This window comes from Diorhabda sublineata, chromosome 4, assembly GCF_026230105.1.
Source record: "Diorhabda sublineata isolate icDioSubl1.1 chromosome 4, icDioSubl1.1, whole genome shotgun sequence".
Classification (NCBI taxonomy): Eukaryota; Metazoa; Arthropoda; class Insecta; order Coleoptera; family Chrysomelidae; genus Diorhabda; species Diorhabda sublineata.
Genome location: NC_079477.1, coordinates 5,185,279 through 5,208,586, shown reverse-complemented (window position 1 = coordinate 5,208,586; position 23,308 = coordinate 5,185,279). Strand labels below are relative to the sequence as shown.

The 23,308-nt window shown below is 30.3% G+C and overlaps 2 protein-coding genes across 6 annotated transcripts in view; one reads left to right on the top strand and one right to left on the bottom strand.

Moving 5' to 3' along the window:
• LOC130442465 (insulin-like growth factor 2 mRNA-binding protein 1) overlaps positions 1–9,536 on the top strand; it is a 139,989-nt gene extending 130,453 nt beyond the window's left edge. For all 4 annotated transcript variants that reach the window (XM_056776594.1, XM_056776593.1, XM_056776595.1 and 1 more), the window contains one exon: positions 590–9,536. In XM_056776594.1, the coding sequence (XP_056632572.1) occupies positions 590–715 (126 nt within the window). In that variant the 3' untranslated portion in view covers positions 716–9,536. The remainder of the gene's footprint in view (positions 1–589) is intronic.
• A 1,094-nt stretch (positions 9,537–10,630) lies between these two features.
• On the bottom strand, positions 10,631–22,511 carry LOC130442702 (ubiquitin-protein ligase E3C). Of its 2 annotated transcripts, none has more exons than XM_056777033.1 (14): positions 22,384–22,511; positions 22,005–22,135; positions 21,764–21,949; positions 19,967–20,171; positions 18,808–19,125; positions 18,329–18,626; positions 17,964–18,148; positions 17,180–17,497; positions 15,307–15,546; positions 14,666–14,910; positions 12,956–13,162; positions 12,447–12,702; positions 11,763–11,893; positions 10,631–10,872 (listed from the first exon to the last, which is right to left on the bottom strand). In XM_056777033.1, the coding sequence occupies exons 1-14, from the start codon at positions 22,454–22,456 to the stop codon at positions 10,705–10,707; spliced, it is 2,961 nt and encodes a 986-aa protein (XP_056633011.1). In that variant the 5' UTR covers positions 22,457–22,511; the 3' UTR covers positions 10,631–10,704. The 2 variants fall into 2 exon arrangements, with proteins under 2 accessions (XP_056633011.1, XP_056633012.1); XM_056777034.1 differs by having other exon boundaries at positions 22,190–22,442.
• Between the last annotated feature and the right edge of the window lie 797 nt (positions 22,512–23,308).

Here is a 23,308-nt window from a genome sequence, read left to right as displayed (position 1 = left end):
TGAATTTATATATATATATTTTTTTTGATATTTCATGGTTCGTTAATGCAGTTTTATTTTTTTTATCGTATTGATGACCTCTTAGACTATTTTCTAAATACTGAGATGTTTGCCCTATGTAGACAGCGTCACAATTAGTACAAGGCACTTGATATATAATATTACTTCTTTTGTTTTTTTCATCCCACTATTAGTTGTACATACTTTTAATGAAGTGAAATATCACTTCCCAAGAAAGAGGTACAGCCAAAGCTGTGGTCTCAAGCTTAGGTTGATTTTCAATATTACAAGGGTATTGATATTTAGTGTAATCCTTAACACAGAATTTTAGGCATTAATTTTCTGCATTAACTGGCAGAGTTAATTCACTATATTTTTCTTAAGTGAATATTTTATATTTGAATTTCTTAATATACTTGTTTTATTATAATTTTAATAAAATGACTTCATTCAACACAATGTATCCAATTATATAAACAGAAAAGGTAATTTAATTTAAAAATACATATTTCGTTTAGTTAGGTGGCCGGAAAAAAGCTTTATATTTATTTTGACAGATATTTAAGTCATTATAATAATTTTGTTTCAGTCTGCACAACGTCGTATTCGGGCAATGGTTCTTCAGTCGGTCGCCCCTCCCCAAGGCAGACAACGTCAGCCAAAACAAAAAGATGTCAGTCAGTCGGAAGCTACCTCATCCGAGCCACAACAGTAGTACTAACTAGAGCAACATTCATTCACACTGCCTATGAGCATGGGTTTGTTAATGCATACCCTATTTTTACATGAAACGTATCTCGATGCCTTCCACTTATATGATTTTCAAGCGTTGATCTGGTCGCTCAACTTCGTATATAAATTAAAACATAAAGTATAGGCGTCGGAGAAGTTCCCAGTTGTGCTACGCGTTGAGTTTATCTAATTAATCATCATTTTTTTTGTTTCTCTATAGTTTTTTTTACTAGTTTGATTAGTTATGTATGAATATGATTTAGTTGTCATATTTACCAAAGTGGAAAGTTTGGAGAACTCTCCTAAAATAAGGTATGCGTCGAACTACGTGCCTATTAAACTACAATCTACCTCAAATAATCAAAATATATTAGATTTTATAACCACAGAAATTTCCGTTATTTACACACAATAACCCATACACAGCATATTATATTTTACACACTTCAAATCTCGAGAACAGTCTGTGAACTCAGACTTTTACTTTCCAGTTAACGTATAGATCGTTTATTTTAACTATTGCTATTGCCTAAAATGAAACGATTTGAGTATAATTGCGTGTGACGTCCACAGACTGTTTTTTTTTCTTATTAAAATATGGATGTTTACCAAAGATAAACCATGCTGGACATGACTCGATGAGGCATTTGGGTCGTGTCCAAACCTCAATCCCGATGTTCGACGACCAATCAGTTACAGTTGGAAAAAAAAATCTGAAAGAACCTGCACTACATTAAAGAAGAAAAATGTACGAAATATGTACAGTGTTCCTTCAGAGATGAGAATGTGACTGTAATTTTGATTTTTTACAGTAATTTGAGTGTGAATGTGGAAAGAAGAGCTTTAAATAACTTTTGTTAAGTTGAAATGGTGTATTTTGTGATTAAGGAAATTGAGAAAGTGTCAGATTCAGCATTAAAAATCTTTTTATAAAATGTAATAAAAAAATTTCAGTTATTATTGATATTGTATTGAAAAAAAATGGATCTTGACATATTTTTATACGAGTTTATCAATTTTGAAGTTAATTAGAATATTTCAAGCTCAATTCCATTATAGGCACTCAAAATCCGGAAGTTCTTCCAAAAATTACGGCTCCAAGTTCATTATTTACCGATTCCTGGAACCCTCCCGAAATTAGTACTACCATACATCAATGACAGTATGTCAAGGCGCGTCGCGCTTGCATATAACGTTCCCAAATTCCGGAAAAAAACAAATTTTTCAACCCACTTCCTAATTTTTTCCCTACGAATCCTCCCGACTTTCGTCCACGGGATTATGGAGATTTTTTTATCTTCAAAACATACTTTCCCTTTCACTGTGTTTGGTAAAAAAGTTGCACATCCTTAAGTGTGGCTTCACCTAGACCCCCCAAGAAGGGGGCAATCGCAAAAAATCACATATTTTTGGAATGAGAAAAATCAGATCTCCCACACTGGCGTGTATAATCAAAATAGGAAAGAAAATTTTGAGTAATTTAATTTTCAATTTTTCCTTATAAATTTTTGGTTCATGGATCTCGTACACTATTCAGATTCAAATCATAAAAAAGTGGATTACAGTTGCTTTCAGTAACTTTCGAGGGTGGGAGAGGGTGGTAATGTAATATATTTTTTCCTGGCAGCGTTCATTCTTAGGGTTTTTTGGAGGTTTCGTAGTCCAAGCTCTGACTCATTTTGGGCCATCAAAATCGACTATTAGAGGTGGGTTGGGGAGAAGTTGTGGGTACTAAATTTTTTCTCTATCCATCCATATAGGTATTTGTGTCGGCAAACGTCTCTAAAAAATAGCTCTTGTTCGTTATTGATAAACTAAATTGAATTCAAATAAAAAATTATTTGTGAAACCATACGTTTGGTTATGATCTAAATAAATAATCTCAATTTCCTTGATCGATATTTAAATAGTAAAGTGACATCTAGCAGCAAGAATAAATAACAAACTAAAAAATAGACGAACAATGTACCGTGTGTGAATGTGTTTGTAAGAAAAGACATTTTTTGACTATTATAATATTATTGTTAGGCGATTTGTTGAAATAATGTTGTTTTTGCGCGAGATATCGCTAGACGGTCCCTTATATAATATATTATTTGTTGGTGTTGTGGGACCGTTTCTGAGTTATTTGAGCGTTTAAAACGGTAGTGATTGTTTTTCGGGAGAAGATTAAAAAATGTATTATAACCTAAGACGTGTAGGACGAGTGAACAAGAGAAAGATTCTCGACATGCCTTGTGTCAAGGCGAAGTAGTGTCACTTGTCCCTGATAGTACAAACTCGGGAAGTATATAAGGTGTTAGTAAATAACGCCGTGTCTGATGCAACTTAATTCGGTTACTTCTATTGCTAGATTACAGAAAAATTCATTTCACATTGTGATTGTCATTCCAACTTGTAAACCTGTAAGTTCTTTGTTTAAGCATTAAGCAGTTTAGTTTAAAATTTGTTTAGAAACACCCGGTGATGATTCCGAATGTTTAACAGATTTTATCATTTCTGAGACAACTGCTTAAAAGAATAGTAAAGTTGTCTTCTTTAAATCGGAACCGTCTTTTGTGCCAAACTTTTTACAGTTATATGTTCGAGTTTTAATAACAAACGTTGTCATTAAATTATCACTACCTAATATAATCACGCCAGGTAGTGAATGTTGGTATAGTAGTAGTAAATATTATGTTTAGTATGAATATTATCAACGTTTTCAGAATTCCCAATTCACCTTTTTAGATTTTCGCATTTTACCATATAAACAGTGACAAAAAAACACCACAATACCTGACAATAAACTGTTCCGATTTTTATTGCACTAAAAAAGTTAACTGAGTAATTACAATTCTCAGTAATCTAATATCAAACATTGTTGCATCTGAATTTGGTGGTCTAGCATTAAGGACAAAATGAAGTAACCAATTGATACATCAGGAAATGTAAAATAACTATTTTTGATAAATATTGTTTGTTGGGGAGGATATTTTTTTTGTTAGATTTTTAAAAAATTTAAAATGTAGCGGGGTCGCTATTTTAAATATAAATTGAATAAAATTGTGAAAAAATGGATATAAATTATTTTATTGAGAATATTAATATATTTATTACTTTTGTGTAAAAAATAGAAGAGAAAAAAACTAAATCGTTTGTACAGATTTTATTAAAAAAAGTGTGCCAAAGTGCAAGAAATGTTACCAAGAGAGCTTGCTTTATTTATGAAGAAAATATGTTAAGTATTAAAAGGGTACATATATTTATTTTCGGATAAGAGAAAGATAAGTAAACATGAGATGCTCCCCATACAGTAACTTGCATAACGGAAAGATATCACACACTTAGAAGCGGTAATATAGAAAGTACCAAATAAAAAAGTTTTTTAATCTTTAATAATAAGAAATGAAGATCAATCGATGTACAAACCAAAATGTTTCGATTATAAAGTATATAAATAGAAGATCCTACTGAGATGTCTACATGTCTTAACAAAATCAAATTTATAATTTAATTTGTATCAAAATATTTGCTACATCAATGGAAATATTTTTAAATACAGTTAATTTATAATTGTTTAATGTGTATAAGTGTAGCTACATTGTACAATAACAAATTCACGCAATCCATTTTTCACATAGAGTAATCTTAACATCTATCTGTCTATAGAAAAAAATCTAACGGTTAGTCAAAACTGTGTACTTCAAGTAATCCAAAAATCCAAAAAAAAAATACAACTCTTTATACTTTATCCTTAAACTTGAAATTTCCCTAATTGAAGTTCAATCCATTTTGGCTTTTGATATTTTTTATTGCTCGAAGTAGAAAAATATGTTGAATTTCCCAACTTTCATCCAAAATATGACAGTTATGACATTTACCATTCCATTCAGCACTTCCAAGGAACACATTTTAATGGAAACTGGAGTTTATCCAAACTACCCCACATTATAGCCGTTCATTTGGTACAATTTTTGAATATAATTTTGATTGAAATTGTAATTAATAATTGCTGTTGAAATTATAAGTTACATTCTAACAAAATCAAGTCCAAAATATTTAATATATATAAAAATTTCTTAATTGGTTCTTGTGTTTATTAAATTTGACAATTATTTTTATCATTAATTTTTGTTCCTTTTTGGATGTTTCGGATTAATACTTCATCCCCAAAAAACAAAAGACAATTTGCTACTTTACAGTTAATCTGAACACTCACTCCGTAAATAGTTAACAATTTAATAAAAATAAAATCCATATACAATATAATTTTTAAGAAGAATATAGATATGGTGTTGAATTTTATTTTTAAAAAATTGATAGCTATCATTGAATGTAATATTGAAATATTTCAATAATCTTCTCATTCTGCCTTCAACAGAAAAGTCGATAAATATCCTTTTAGAGTGAAGATATTATCTAATTTGCTGTATAGTACAGGTTTTGATCAAAGTAGAACACTTTTAAAGCCAGATCTAAACCAATCGTTTATTATGATAAAACTGATTACTCCAATGCTTGCGTTAAAATGCTGTATATTCATATTCTATTAGTACTTATTTCTAACAATCTATTCCGAATCTGGTTTTAGGGGTATTCTTTTTCTGATTGTCCTGTATGCTTACAATCTGATATCTAACACATCAAAAGTCAACCTAAATAAGTTGATTCATATACACAAAAAAATGAGAAAAATAATATAGTTAGTCACTGAAATGAATATAACCACTGACTGACAATCCAATACATATTCAGAGTTACGGTATTTTCATAGTGCCTAACTTAGAATCCTATTAAAACGATTGAATTTGATTTTACTTATAGTTGTTTAATGACAAAAGTTTGACCTCTATGTTAATGTGCACTTACTATTATGTGCTTATATTAATTTTGAAGATGTTTAAATATTTCATCATCCTCTCCATGAGGCAACCTTTTGTTTCTTTGTTTAAATTTAGTATTCAATCAACTTCTATTTGAAGAGACTAATCAGTCAAATTCAATCATCGAATAGGAAACAAAAGTTAATCTATAGTTATAGTTTTTCTTGGAGTTATGCATTTTTCATAATATTACTTTGTTTTTATTTTTTTTTTCTTGTAGATTTTCTGATATCCGTAAAAGCTACTTTTACAGTGTATCTCAAAATGGACCTAAACGCATTTATTTCTATTGTTGTAAGAGAAAGACGTTTTTTTACCGGGTCGCCATCAAAACTATCTGACTCTTAAAATAACCGATATAGCAGTACGTTTAGCACTAATTTGGAATGCTCTGTATTTATATTTACACAACGCTGGGAAGGTAACTCCTTGTATTAGTGTATTTTGAGTCTCACAAAAGAAAGATGCAGGCCCGTTTTCATTTATCTCGATTATTTCTGTTTCTAAAAAATTTATACATTTTTCAGTGTTTATTCAATAATGGTCAGTATTGTTTGGTTTTCAAATACAGGAGTAACAGTCCCATTATAAAAATCAAACTTCATAGTATATAGTGCATATTATATAATAATCAGGTATTTTTTTTACTAAAAGGGAGTAACTCTGTCGAGGACGTTTGGATCTAAATTTTCGAAAAAATCATGTAAAATTGGATGTATTTCGTGGATTTCTGTACCTGTAAATTTGTCTTGTAGATGTGTCACTTTTTTTCAGTAAAAAACGTTTCGGCAAGAGGTTATCTTCCTTGTACAGAATGATTTATATCAAATCCTGTGGATTCTCATTGAAAAATATAAGGTAATCGAAAAATTAATAAGAATTCAAATATATATATATATATATATATATATATATATATATATATATATATTACATATATATATGTATATGTTGTGGCTAGTTACAAAACAAAATGTTTGTACAATCTTCGAAATCGATCGGGGTCACTTGATGTAAATCAATTTGTATCTATATTTTTTATTACAACACTATAGTTTATAGTACATGTTACACTTTGCTAGACGGAGACTGATGTGCAAACCAGCCCGCTGTAGAATTAGTACCTTAGTTCTGGATACATTTTCATTCATTTTACATATTCCAAATCAATTATGCACAATAGTTCATACAATATTTAGAACCATACTAAATTCGCATGCATGCGTACGTATCATATTTCCAAGAACTACGACGAATTAATAAGAGCAGACAGTTGAAATACTCTGACCAGCTATTTATTATTAATGTAATTTTTAACATAAATTTTTTGTAAAGTATTTATCCAATCTTAACATTTTCATTAAATTCCGAGGAGTTTTTCACAAAATATCACTAAAGAAAGAATATTTTTTCCATGTTAATGAGTATCTAGTTCGTTGTAACAGGAACTTTAATTTCTTATTATTTTATTTTTTGTTTTATTATTATTTTTATTAACCCTTTAGTGCCATAAATATTTCACCAATATGCTAAAAATGCCAGTAAAAAAGTGCGTTTTTATATATAATTTATATGAACGAGAGAAATTCACCATTTTCGTTACAATACACCAATATTCATAATTTTTGCAACATTCTCTTCAGAAGATTTTATACTATGATAATAAAAACACAGATATTGATTACTACATATTTATTGACAAGAAAATTACAGAAAGTATATGAAAAAACGAACAAGATGTATTTACAAACGGGTTTTCCTTATGCAAACACCGTGCAGTCCTTTTTACACATGGAGCCAATCAAGTTTGATTTTTTCAGTGCATTTCTCTTACTGCTGCATACCACACATCGTCGTAAATTTCGTCCTGACAATTCTTTCGATCTAAAAGTCGGTTTCGATGAGATATGTGATTTTTTCCATCCAACCATTTTTTCTATAGTGCACTTATAACACTGGAAGTAAATTCCAATTTGGCCATTTACTTATTATTGGAATTATGCTGATAAATTATATGATTATAGAGTCATTCGTCCAAAAATATTGAACACTACTTTTTTCCAAAATTTCACTGTTCTTTCATATAAGTATGAGTAAACAAAGCATTTTATCACATTCATCCACACCACCTATGAATTGATTGTAGGCATATATCATAGCTGGCTTGATTTTTTCTCCTTCCATAATTTCCACGTTTCTTTTTTACTGTTACATTTCCAATATTGCTATCAGTGGGAACGAGGATGACTGGATTTTTTTGGACTCTATACTGGTATAGAAATAGATGGTATCCTTTGTTTAAATATTTTCCCAAACTTAGGAGTTTTTCCACCACTACAGAATCATCTTCCTTAGATTTTGCTCCACGATAACAATAAAAACCTAAATAATATTTAGTAATAGAATCACGGAGCAACCAAAATTTTATGCCCCATTTATGATGTCTCTTATTTGGCAAATATTGTTTGATGGTTGTTTAGCATTTTGTTCCAACTAGAGATTCATCTGTACTTAGCTGTTTATTGGTCACATAATGCTGACGAAAAACTGTGTTGTCGTGTTCAATCGAAAAGTCAAATCTGGTACATGGGTTGTATTCGAGAGGTTCCAGTGATGCTAGTCTCATTGTTAACTAAATGGAAAATTTTTAAAAGTAATTGAAATCTGTTCCTGTAAAAAGAAATAGTAGGTCCTCTTGTGATACTGATTTCCGGGATTACTGCCATAAATGCTTCCATCTCTGGTATTGTGCAAGGCGTCCAATATTTAGTTTCGAATTTGGATGAAAATTGCAAAGCATACCGATTAGTTTTTATAACCATTTTTTGTACAAAAAATAAATTGAAATAACAAAAAATTTATATCCAACCAAATTTTAAAATGTTTATGAGAGCTCATCTTTTTTATTTCGGCGATGGATCAAATATTCATTAATAAAATGTAAATAGAGACTTTACAACAAAGTTATGTTTGAAATTGTAGTCATACATACATTCAGTTGGTCTTTGACTAGTTGAAGTACGTTGTAGTTTGTCACATTAAGATCGTACCAAAGTGCAGCTTATTTACTTTTAATATTTTTCGAGAATTTCCTAATTCATTCAACATTTCCTTAATCATCCAATCTAAGGTAATCATTAAAAATAATAAAAAAAAGGATGTAAACTACCTCAGTAATTATATATTTGTTGTTCATGTTTTAACTTGGGTATCAATATAAGTTTATATTTTACTTATGGTGAATACTATTTGTATACAACACAGTTCATAATATATATATATAGAAATAGATATGAGTTTTGTGTCAGTGTGCCATTGCTTTTTAAAGATTGATGGTGCAAAATTTCTGCATATGCGAAAAATAGTAATCGTTGTGAAATTTTGTTACTATTATGATACCATTCTCTATACAGGACATTTCAGTGTCAAAATCAAAAACCCTGTATATGTACGGGTATTTGAGTTTTGCCCATCAACCTGTATATTGTTATTACTTCTACTGTTGTTTTTGGTGCTAACCATATACTATATTCCTGAAGGTGCTTGGTAACGATTTTTGTTACTGTTATTGTTAGGCCTTTAACATTAGTAGGAACGTCTGTGGATTATTGATACTGCAGCCAGTAGAATTGCTGTTTTAACATTTTTTTATAGAAGAATTTAAGATAATTTTCTCAGGTAAAACAGCTCAGGTAATTTATTTGAATTGGCTTTTGGTAACATTACAATTTGTAAATATTATGCCAATAGTTTGTTTCTGTTACAATGTCCTGTAGATTATGGCATAATTATAAATTAAGCAAACAGTTGTCATGTGTTCTATGTAAATGTCAATAATTTTCCAAATATTCAAAAAAACTTCGGTATGGCATACTTGAATCCAAAATAAATTTACACAATACACTGTCCAATATTTCAGTTAAATAAATAGTGTTCCCTTGAAAATGTGTTTTTTTTCTCTAACCCTACCTGTTTTGAAATAATTTCCTGTAGTAAAATTATTTAAATTTAAAGACTGTTGTATTTTATGTGGGGAATTATTACATTGAATTTTATTTAGGAAATATTGTAAATAATGCCGAACGGCAATTTGTTGCCCCTCCTCTCGCTGTTAATAGAAAACCCTCGGTATCATAGCTGACTGGGCAGTAGCAATCCTTTGAATAATTAACATCATTCAACGTTCTTTAATATACAATAAAACAAAAGTCTCATACATTTCATTTGGAAACGTTCTGATGGGAACTATTAGGATCTGGTTGGGTGATACAAAGCGTTCCTTATTTTTCCCTCCATTAATCTGTCGGATTACCAAATTTTTGTCTTATATTAATGTGACTGTGAAGAATCATACATTTAGCTAACTGACTTAAGGATTACTGTATTCACCAATATTTATGGTAAACGATCCTAATGAGGATCCGCATCATAATTAATTGACTCTTAAAGTGTTCATTGAATTTCCATTAACGTATCAAATTACGTACTTTATTTTTTATTGATGTGACTCTTATTTATAGCCTTTTGTACAATAGGATTTTAGTATTTATAAGCGGGCTGTAAACAGCGGGTCTTTAGTAGTCTGGCATTCGTCGAGTATGGACGTCGGATTATTGAAACCAAATTTAATTATCTTATTGTTTAATAAATAGTTGAATACAGAGAATATGGTCAACCATCATTGGTTATCCCAAAGATACATCACACAATCATTATTTTTTACAAAACTTGTTATATTTTTGTGTTATCAAATATATACGAAAGAGTATTGGTCATAGTTAATACATTCTCCTATACATTTCATTTTTAAATTAGTTTCTTATTTTTTCTATTTCAGAAATAATAAAAACAGAATTGAGATATCGTACTTCTATATTTTTTATAGTAAACGATCTTGATTAGAAAAACTTAAAGTGCTTATTTACCTTAGGATTAAGCACTTTTTACGTAGATATGGAAGTTTCTCTTACACTAAGTTTTGAAAGTTTAGTTAACAGAGTTTATTAAAAAGGAATATAAATAAAATACGAAAATTACCATATATTCAAATCAAAGTAATAAAATTTATTAAAGTATAACAAAGGCGTTAACAGAATCTTAAATAGAACTACGACAATTCAAATCCAGCTTGTTGCTCAATAGCCGATAATAATTTGTTTTTTAAAGTTTCTTCATCTGTAATGATAGGAATTTTGAGTAAGTTTAGGCAGGTACTTGCAGTAGGCATTCTATTTTCTGTTCCTGAAGATTGGATGCAGAAAGGAGGATTTAATTCCTTGAAAAAAAAACATTTTTTTCTACTATTGTGGTATCACAAATTGTTCGAGGCATTTCTACGCCCCACAAAAAATAATATAAATTTAAGCACTAACATTTAAATAATAATTTGTGTTGTCTAAATATATTTGTTTTTGCTAAATTGTTTGAAATGTGAAAAAATCAACAATCAATTAACTTACTAATATTTCTGTTGAGTAGATTTAACTTGATTAACATCATTTTCATTATTAATATTCACAATAAAAGTGTAGACAATTTAGAGTATTTGGTTGTTATTGTAATGTCTTCATAGTGAAATATTGGACAGCCAAGGGCTGTATAGAACATAGGCCTTTTGATTGACACTACCAAAGGCCGATGTCCTTTGTGAAGCCGATCAAGCGCTTTGGCTTAAATCCTCTTATGTCATTAAGCAACCTTTGTTTATTTGAACAGCGCTCATGTGCAGTTTCTTCCTCCTCCATGCACCAGCGGCACTCTGGGTCATCTGTCATACCCATAGTGTAGAGATGACGTCTTAGATGACCGTGTCCGGTTAAAAGTCCAGTCATAAGTCGATTATCGCGCTAACTAAAGTGGAGCAGTAGTTTGGTAATAAAGGCAGAAGGTCCATCTATGTGTGCCTTAGCGTTTCTCTTAGCCATCCGTCTCTATCCATCTCTGTGCCTTGCAGGCAGACCGTTGCGAGGCGTAATAACAACACTTTTGGCTATACCAAGAATTGATTTAGGGCCTACTGATGGATTTACCAATACCAATCTGACGAGCGAGTTTACTTCGCCGTTGCCCTTATTGTAATGTTTAAATCGACCGGAATACAAGCACTTTATGGTGACGGTGTGGATGTAATTATTATTAAAAACACATAAATTTCAATTTATTTACCTTAAAACCAAGCAAAGGTGGTCTTGAGCAACTGGTTACAAATTTCAATAATTGTTTCTTCTGAACTTCTGTAAACCTGTGTACTATATTCCAAAATATAATAATAGTTGGATGATCTACTGAGAAGTCTCCTAAAAAGATGATTAAATATTTTATCAGTAAGTAATTTGCATTTAAATTTGATTTTGAAATTAAAATCGATCGATGGTCATCAAGATTTCAAACATAAAGCCAATTCTTGCCAGTTTATTGAACAAATGGTTCAAGATTCATCACCTCTTGGCTCTTGTCTGAGCATCTCACAGTCACAAATATTTCACTATCAAATATGCATTGAAATGAACCTGGAATGAAACTATCAGAAATGTGGCAGATCAAGTACTAAATTTCCATGTAATGGTTTAGGTCTCTAGTCATACAGGAATAAAAGGTAATTGAGAAGAAAGTGCTTTTTAGAAATGAACACAATTGCCTTTTATTAGCCTAGAGCTTGTGGTAAAGGAAAATTCTCCTATAAACAGAGTTTTGAAAAAAGAAGGCAGACAAAAGAGTACCATCCCAAGCTAGATAACTAGATCCAAAAAGTATTTGAATCTAAATAAAACTAAGCTACACCTCCCTACTAGTTTGATAAAATAATTACTTAAAAATAATTATATTTATATAAAAAGGTAATAACTCTACCTCCATAAGCTGTATGAGCACACAAATCACTAACATCTATTTCTTGAGTATCACCACCAATAATGACTTGTAACTCAGTATGACTAAATAATTTTAACCATGTTATTGGCACTACACTGTTAATACCGTCTCTAAATGCAGTACACTGCCTTCTCAATTGACTATTTAATTTGACATCGGCTAATCTTTGGATATATTCTAATCTGTTTTCATTTGTGACTGGAATGTTGGCACCGTTTGGTTTTAAATCCATAATCTGAAAATAATAACCCAATAAATGTAACATTAACAAATACCTGCATAAAAATAATGTTTTCCAATCACTATGTTAATGTAAACAAGAAACGAATAACGTTTTTTTAGATAATTATTTGCAATTGTAATAGAGCCCTCATAGATTGAGAAACCTGAAGACACTAGCATTCATAGATTTTTAGAAAAGTAAAAAAAAACAAATATGTGGAAATATTTGTATTGTATTCATTCAACTGAAATTATAAATTACTTACCCTAGTTTCCCCCAAATCATTATTTACGGTAGTAAAATCCAAACCTAAGTCACTTATGTCTCCATTATATTCTCTTAGATATATTAAGTTTCTATATAATACTGGATCTAGAGATTTTAAATAATGCGCGGGTGCTCTATCCACCAACAACTTAGCTAAAAAGAATTCTGCTAACGGCAAGTCCACCAATATGTTTTCAAATATTGCCTAAAAAGTTAATAAAAAATAAAAGAGTGATTATAAAAAAAGTTCTTAGTAAAAATTTTCTGATATTTGTAAATAAATCCTTAGTAATGTGTTCCAAAAGTCCCTTTAATACATTAAAACATTACTTTCTATCTTTGAAGACTGAGAAAACAGTACCCGTGTCGATACCCTAGAAACTTATTGCATCAAACAAAAAATACAGTATGATTTGAATGTCATACCAACAACCTTTTATTGGACACCATCAACAAAGTTTTTTTAAATGTTGTCTTATCGTTATATCTTCTTAGGTGTTGGATGTGTCCTTTCTTGTTGTTTTTATTTGTATTAAATGAGGAGCAAAATAAGGAATATTATCCAAAATTTACATTTTTCGTTTCTAGATGGCGATACATACCTAAGTTGCATTTTAATTTAATCCACTACTGCAAATCATTCAAATGATCTTTATTAAAATCAGAAAGCAGATGTAGGTTCAAAAATACTTTTATCCACACTTCAAGTTATGGAATCTGAAGGAAGTGAAGTCAGTAATACAGAGTAGCAGAAAGAGAAGTAGAAATATTACAAAACGACAAAAAACAAAGCAATTGAGGTAGGTCATTAATTAATGTTTTTAAGCAAGGTTAAGTTAAGTTAGTTTCCGTGTTATTTTAAATATCTGGATCAGTTTCCAAATTTAGAAAATTTTGAGAGACCATGTAAATATCACGTACTAACATATAAATGTATGAAACTTTCCAATAAAGACATTATTACAGCACGAAAAAGGATTCCTCAAACACCAGATAAACTCGTTTAATATCGCAAAATATCTTATGTTTGTAGAGTCTGAGCTCCTCTAAGACGATGAAAAAAGTATAAAGTAGAGTGTAGAATTCAAAAACTCCAATTAGCAGTAGAATACAAGATGTATAGAATAGATGGATCTACCTACAGAGTGTGCCAAAAAATTATTTTAAAATCTTTCGGCTTTTCTTTGAAATGACAGCTATTAGTTTCTTTTACCTCTTATATCGTTTGTTACATTTATGGATAAAATTCAGGTTTACTTTATTGCGATCGAATAGAATATAATCCTGTTTGCTCTACTTCGAAAATGTTATTATCCAAACTATAAATTCAAAAAGAATTTTATCCATTTTCTTTAGTGATAGCTAGTTTAAATAGCAGGATTTGTCTTATTTCAGATACTATCTTATCTTATTCAACCCCATTAATCAGTATTACACCTGTTCATTACCTCTTAAAACAAATTTTCTCACTAAAGTGAAAAAAGGATAATATTCCATTTGAATTTTTGCTCCTCAAATAATTTCATTCTGTCTTCAGTTTCCCTTTATTTAGTCACTTTTTCTTTGGATTACTTATTCTTACTTATATTTATATCCATTATTTTTCTGCACATTCTTCGTTGGTTTCTTTCTCTTTAATTTATTTATTTTTACTCAAATAATATATTAAATATTTTCCGTTATCTATAGTGAACAACATAAAAATTACCTTTCCAACAAGTCTTCCAATGAAGTAATAATGGTCTGTAAAATTTTCTACTATCAAGTGAACATTTGGGTTAGGATATAATGTGTTATCAGCTGTTAAAAGGAAGAACCCTCTGTTAGGATCAAATGCCGTTTTCAGTACCTCATTCAAGAATTCTTTGAAAATTCCACCACCATCTATGCCTGCTTCTTCCAATCCAACGTTATTTATAAATTGTATTCTAAGTGTATGTTTCAGATCCAATTCTAAAAATGATATTAATTTACAATAAAACAACAACAAATGATCTGAACTAATTTACATGACAAAATTAGAAAACAAAATTTTTTCTAAAATAAATGTATGTATGGATTTAGGGTCCAAAGGACCTATTGTGTCCCCTTTTTTGATGGGATAATGGAGAACCCAGTGTTTACAGCTGATCCGTTAATCCCACTCATTTTAGCTTTTATAGAGATACTTATCAAGGACAGTAAATCATGAAAAATATGTGGAAGAGCAGTGCTCCTGAATAGACATCAGGATAAGATAAAAAGTAGAATATCTTCCCCTCATATTTTCAAAGTTTCATTTAAAAGTTTCCGTTCAAAACTTAGAAATACTTGTCAAAAATCACAATAAATAATAAAATACATACTAACCACTTTTTTGGGAAATTTTATCAAATGCATCTTCATAAATATGCGTTCGTCTTATTACAACTACATTTTCGTGCATCAATTCGTGATGGAGTCTTTGATAATCGTCTTCTCCTAGACTACTTCGACATAAATCTCTAAGCAGTAATACTCTAGTATTAAAATTTATTAAAAATGGAAGTTCCTCTAAAATTGCCAACGAACGTTGCTCAATTGTTGAAAGTGGAGGTAAATGCTCATCTTCTATAATAAATAAATGTAAATATTGTTACATTGAAGTTCACTTAAACTAATATACAAGGTGATCTAGAATTACGTACATTGATTTTTAGTTATATTTTTTAAGTTTATTGCCTTTAGAGTAAAGAGGAAAACGTAAGTAAACCTTCACTACAAATATATTAAATGAATTATACATGCTGAAAAAGAAAATCTGTTTTAAATCAAAAGAAAAGTTTGATATATGTACTGGTATCTCTCACTCTCACGTTTAATCATATGCCAATGACATTCAGGTCCTATACTATTTTGATCCTGCAGATCCAGATGCAGCAGCTACATACCTAAATAGAGATCTGTCAAGTATTCTTGAATATTCCACTGAGATGTGGACTTAGGTTTAGAAAACATTTAAAGATACTTTTGCAGAAAAGCTATGCTAAGATGAAACTTTTGTATATGAATAGGTCTATTCTCAATTTTAAGATGTGGAAAAAGCTTTGTGAATCTTTAGTATTGTTTATCGTGTGCAATATGTACAAAACGTGTGTTTTAGATTTATTTTTAAACGAAGAAAGTATGATCACATTAGCTTTTCTGAAGGATTATTCCTAATATACTTTCATGTCCTCCCATTTTTCATACTTCTGATATATGTTCTTTTTTCTAATTAGGTTATGTTTATCTGAATTTGAGGTTATAAATAATGTTAACCAGACACAGACATTTCAAATACTTGTAATATGGTGTATATGGCCAAAAAGGAGAATTACCCCTTATGAGAGGATAGTATTTAAATCATTTCATGTTGTAATTGTTTTGTAACTGAGCTCTAATTATTTTTATTTCATTTTCTTGGCCTTATAGGTAAAATACTGATTAAAAACAAAAGTTTAAGCAAATCAGTTTAAGAAATCACAATAAAGCACACATATTTGCACTTGGTCTTGAAATAGTGAGAGGTTTAAAAGATCATTATTTTCAACTAAACAAAATTTTGTGACAGGTTTATAAGTTTTAATACTGTCAAATGTAGTCGTAAAGGAAAAAACGTCATGCCTTCCACCCATATCCCGATTTACCTACTTCAATGTCTTTAAATATTCATTTTGTATCTTGAAAAATATTTTTATAACAAATTTAACTCTTGAAAACATCAAAAACGCCCAAAATCTTAATGCATATCTTGAAATTGCTCACCCATAAACGCCATATTGGATCACATGATTTGAAGAGTTTAAATCTCTTGATATTAGACTTTCTAAACCACATGATTCAATATGGCGTTTGTGGGCAAGCAATTCAAACCTTCATTTTATGTGTCTTCTTAAGAAAGTGTTAAAACCTGTCAAATATGCCTCAGCATAAATATGCGCTTTTTCAAAGAAGTTTTTTAAATCTAAGTACAGATCAATTTTGTTTAGTAAGCAAATATGTAACTTCATCTTTTTTGGCTTTTTGTAATTATTTAATAAATGTATAGTTAAGACTTTAAATGTTAACGTTAACTAGCTGGGAGTGGATAGATGGAAGAATAACATATATGTTAAATCTCGCCACTCTTGTTGCTTGATGTGTGTATATTGTATACTTTGTAAATTGTATTGTGTTCACATACCAGACCAATAATGACAATTTATTATTATTAATTATGTACCTTCGTCTTTGGTTCCGTAAAATGTGGAAATTTTTTTCGACAAATAATCTTTCTTGGCCAAATCAGGCGGTATATGAATTTTATCTGCTGTCCAAAAACCAGGTGTGCAAAATTTTTTTCTTAAATCTAGTGTATACAGCATCCTGACACAATGCAAACATACTTTATACAAATGAAGAACTTCAGGAGTGGTTGGTATAGAACTAGATCTGCACATTGGAAATGCAACTTCTATTAATCCTCTTGAGACATTTTTTAATAATTTTGACATTGAGAAGAGATCATTCTGAGAAAAAGTGTGACTTGTATCTGAGTTTTCTACAAAAAAATTATTTATAAAGCTATAAAACTTATGGATATCATCAGTGATGGATTTACGCCTACGTCTAGGGCATCAAAATTTTTGAAATAACGAAATTTTAGAGATGACGACAATCCATCTCAAAAAGTGGTTCAAATCAGTTTTTATAAAAAAAAATTCTATGGAATGTATACTGAAAAAAATGTTATCTCGATTTAATAGAAAAAATGTATCAAACAAATATTTATTATTGATTTATCTATGGTTATAACTTATTTATATTTGGATCTTTATGGGGATCTTTCATATTTATTAGTTATACTTAAAAATTATACTGCAATAAAATAGTATGGATCAAAATTAGTGAAATCCATTTTATTGGAAAGGGCGGCACATAGAGAGTGACCTAGGGCGGCAGCAAGACTAAATCCGTCACTGAATATCATTATAAAATGAAATAATACAAAAATATGTATAACTTACCACTATCTGTTAAAGTTTCAGTATAAAATGTGAACATATCACAAAAGACTGACACCACAGTATGATAATCTCTCCAAGCAACTATACTTGAAATTTTAGATTGGAATTGATCTTTATTGTTTTTATTTAAATAAGCCCAGAGTTTCGTAAGGTAGGTACTGCTTAGTCCAAATTTATAAAGTAAGCTAAAAAATATTGAAACCTCATCAATTGAAATTACAGTTTCAGTATTCAATTGACATCTAGAGGCAAGTTATTGGGGATGTAGATTGAATACAATGTGTAAAACCCCTACAGCAACATTTACAATAATACACTTATACTGTTTGGTAGGAGTATAAATTAGTCAATCAAATAATACTCACAGATATTTTCTCATTGAATCCTTGTAAACTAACAATAAATTGTGGCAAAAATTCGTAAAAGCCAGCAATACTTTTTCATCATTACTATTTTTTAAAAAATAATTAATCCACTTCTTAACTTTTCCATATTTATTGAGAATTTTCATATAATCTGATAGTAACAGTCTTTTTTCTGTAGTTATGGGATCTTCTTCCTCTTCATCATCACTATCTGCATTTGTTAAATCAGAAGAAGGTTTCAATTCATGAATATTAGTACTCAGTTTTGAAAGTACCTGTATGCTGTCATACCCTGGTTCTAAAAAAGTAGTTTCATCATAAACATTAACAATTATAATTTAAATGGAATATTCCTCTAGATTTTTTGTTTAATTATCAATTTTCACTAAGTTTAGCAGGATATAATATATATCCAAATTATTTAGTATAAAACAAGAATAGATTTCATTTTGAATTTTGGACAAAAAACTAAAACTCACCATAATCATCAGGTTCCAAATCCAGAATACAGTAAAATAAGCTATGACCACCTTCAACATGAAATCCACTATTAAGATAACAAATCAATTTTTCAAATGGTAAATCTTTGGGTTGGCTCTTCATAAATGGAATCAAGATGTTTTTTACATTGTGTGTAAGTTGTGGTTTCAAAAAATGTATGCAGAATTCTGATAGTACTAAGTTACTTAGATAATCATTATCATTTATAAATTTGAAAGGTTTTTGAATTAGAACTATCGTTTCATTCAAGTGATGGCTTCCACTTTCTAGTTGTTTTCTTAGATGTCCAAAATAATCTGCAAATATAATCAATAATGATTGTATAATTTAGTATATAAATACACGAGGCACGATTAATCAGACTAACAGTTGTTGAATATACCAATAATAAAAAATCTAAACAAATTAATGATTATTTTAGTATGTACTTAATATAAGTACTACTACCACTGGTACTACGGCCCTCAAAGAGCCTTGCCCTCTTCAACCACATTCCTCCAGTCATCACGGTCCAACACTCAACGTTTCCACCCCCTCACACCTAGCTCCCGAAGATCCTCTTCAACATCATTTAGCCATCGTTTACGCAGTCGCCGGCCCTCCAGTACGCTTTGCGCACCCCCGCTCCTCAGACATTCGCTCCAAGTAGCTTAGCCATCTGAGTCTGGCCCTATTGACTTCTGTCACCAAGCTGGGGTCTTCATAGAGCCTGTAGAGCTCGGTGTTTGTACGGCTGTGTTACGCGCTCTGGTCCCACACTGGAGAGATGACATAAGTTGCCCTACACGCAGTCCCGATTTAACACCTATGGATTTTTCCTGTGGGGTTTTGTCGGATCCAAAGTTTACGCTAACAAACCAACTTCCCTGATACAATTAAAAGAAAATATCTTTCACAAAATGGCTATTATGGATAATACCTGCAAGGCCATCATAGACAATTTTAGTGTTCAATTAAATGAATGCCGCAAGCGCAACGGTTTACAGTTGGCAGTGTTATTTTAAAAAAATAAATTCTCAACAATGTATTTTGATTTGTAACAAACATTTTTTCAATAAACTTCTTATTTTTCTTTAACTTTCTCCTAAGGTACCTTGTATTTTAATAAGATTTAATTTTGTATTTTAATTTACTGACCTTTAGATATAAGATAGCTAAAAGTATGGGCATCTGTTGTAAAAATGTACAAACACTTCATGAGAATCATGCTTTCAAAATTATCCATAACATTTTTAAGACATACAAGTAGAAACCGTTTTATTAACCAAGAAAATGATATATCAGCATTCATTTGCTGAAGAACATCTCCTTGACATGTGACTACTCTCTCTCCAATATTTAACTGAAACAAAAGATTGTTTAAATTCAAAAATTGAAGCTGTGATAATGAAACCAAATATCTACAATATATCTATAATAAATCATGATTGTTTTGCACTTAGTAAATGTATAGATTTCTATTTCACTCTTAAGAAAGAAAAGTGAAATGGTTATACATGGTTCAATTCTTATGTGAAAGAAAATATACGTTTAGTTGTATTTATACATCAAACATTAATAAGACCAGTGATTGTATATGCCATTAATGTCATTAATGAAAAGGAAAAAGAAGACCTGAAGATAATCGAAAGAAAAATACTGAGAACTATACTCAGACTACATATTACAGGAAACCTACAGAAATGGTGAGAAGGATAACACAATGGATACCTCTTTGACCAAGAGGCAGAGGCAGAACAAGAAATACCAGAATCCTAGAATAGTAGACTGGAAAGCCAAATCCAAAAACAGAAAAAAATGGAGAAAGCTGACAAACAAAGCTATGACCAACAAAAAACTATAAAAAAAGAACAAGGGAAGTAATCTACCCCAATAAAGGGATACGTAGGCGCCCAAGCGCTAGGCATAATTCAAGAGTTTAAACAGCAAGATGATAATGATGTATTTATACATCATGGACACAATATATGTTGCAAAGAGGTATGAGGTGCAGTTCAACTCAGCTTGACAGGTGCAGTATAACTCAGCTTGACAAGTCAATTGACACCAAAATTTCCAACTGGAAGCAACTTGTTGAAAAGTTACAAGATTTTGAATTGTTGATTTGAAGTCAATGAAAAAAATTTACAAACTGTAATTCTTGTTTTTCAAGGGATCAAATATTAAAACTAGTTATATGACTATTAGAGCTGCTTCTATGTGAAGTTGACTGGTGTTTGCACAGACACTTGTCGGCTACTGTAGCTAGGCTCCTAGCTTTAGTATTAATGGTCGTTGGCTGTCATGAGTGAAATTGGGTAAGTCTTGCCAGCTAAAACAGCCGGTAGGCACAGGAGTTGGTCACTGATCAATCACTTCAGAAAAAGTTATTGAAGAAACAGCTATTAAATCTAATTAAATATAAAGTCTAATTAAATCCAAATCATACTTATTAATTCAAATTGTAGATGAAATGAATTTATTTGATTTAAAGCTCTGTATTTAGGTCTAATGGCGTCAATCAAACAAGTTGTATTTGCTGCAGTAATGACAAAACAAATACTCGTAAAGTGAGTCACCAAAACATTCTTTTGCCATGTTTTGGTCTCTACTAGTCCTTTGATAGACACCAAGTCACTTCAATGCATTGAGTATGTGGTTATCTTCAGCAGTAATGAAACTGCATTGAGTTTTCACATGAGTAAATTATTTTTACATAGAGCATTGGCTGAGTCCATTACTCTAATTCAAATGATGCTAAGGCTTTTTCAATTAAAAAAAATTTTCCCATTGAACTAGCATGGAAAATTGTAAGTGCTATGTTTTGTATAGAATGTCTCAAGTCATTTGATACCTCAAATGACTGCATTGAACTTTGCCAATAAAACATAGTAGAACCAGGACTTTCCAATATTAGATGCGAATATTTCTAAATCAATAAATTTTTATTATTACCAATCTAGCTCTATCTTGCTGAGGATCATAAAAAAATAGTAATTTGCCTAGAAGTATTTGAATACCAGCAGTGCTTTGTATTTCGTCGAATATATTTCTTTCCTCGTGTTTTTTCTTTTTTCTTACAATGTAACTGCGAATATGTGATTGTAACAGTTCTGCACTTTGTAATTTCAATCTTTGTTCCTGAAACATAAATATTTGGAAAATTATATATTAAAATTGTTTACATTTAAATTACCTGTCTTTTGCGTCTTTCTTCTTGAGTTTTTTGTAATAAAACATCTTTCGTCATTTTTTTACTTGCTCCAGACAAATTTTGTTCTGGTCTAGATTTGGAATTGCCTTCAAAACTATAGTTCATTTTAAACGCTAAAAGTATTTCATTTAGTAATTAAATGCATAATATTTGATTCAAAATCGTACCCATTGTTACTGCTTTAAATAAGATGTGCGAAAATATCTTTTTTTGTGATGTATTAACTCGATTTGTCACTTATATATTTTTGAAAGAAACTATCTGAGAAATTATTTTCTCTTTTATATTATTAATGATAATAGCTTTGTTGTTTTTTAATATTGTATTATGACAAAAGAAATCAATAATTAAAATTTCTAACCTTTTTTTACCAGCTGACTTATGACATTGACATCCAAGTTTTGTTTTTGACTTGTCATCGTTTTCATCGGCATAATATAATCGATTTTATAGTAGCAGCTTATTGAAAAATATAAATAATTTATATGAGATTTTCTTAATTCAAACTTCAATTTAAGAAACATCCTAAGTAACTGTTCACTATTTATTGAAGTTTGAAATCTACCTTTCATAGCAGAATATACCGTTGTAAAACACCAGATAAATTCAAAGAATTTTTTATTGGAAGCCCTGTTGAATAAATCCGTACTTTTACATAATTATGAAATATTTTTAGTTGCTCCCCCACTAATTTTTCAAATATACCCTTTACAGCAGCGTTTAAGTAAATATTTATTGGTCACTAAACTTATTATTAAGCATTATTGACAATATATATCTAATATCGTGAAAGCCAGAAAAAGAGCCTGAAAGCGTTAAGTCTTATCGACCGATTAGTCTTCCTGATAGTATCGGGAAGTTGATATTAATGCCCATACTAAAAAACAAGATATTAATATCTTCATATTAGTTTGGATCGAAACATCAATACTCAACAACTCAACAAATGCATAGAGTTGTGGAGTGAATCAATGTAAACTTAAAGTTAGAGATATTGCTCTGCAGTTTTTCGGGACATTAGCTAGGCTGTTGACAAAATCTGACTTAAAGACTTCCTATGTAACCTAAAAGAGAACTTGTCAAAAAATCACTATGAAATATCCTCAAAATTCTGGTACAGTAACAGATATTTCCAGGTAAATACAACGAATTCAGCCAATTCACGCTGGAGGACCCCACGGAAGCGTATTAGGCCTGTTAGCCGACCTGCCTGAAACAGCAATTCTTGCATATGACAAAAAAACCAACATAGCCTGACCAAAATACAACAATTGATGACAAAAAGA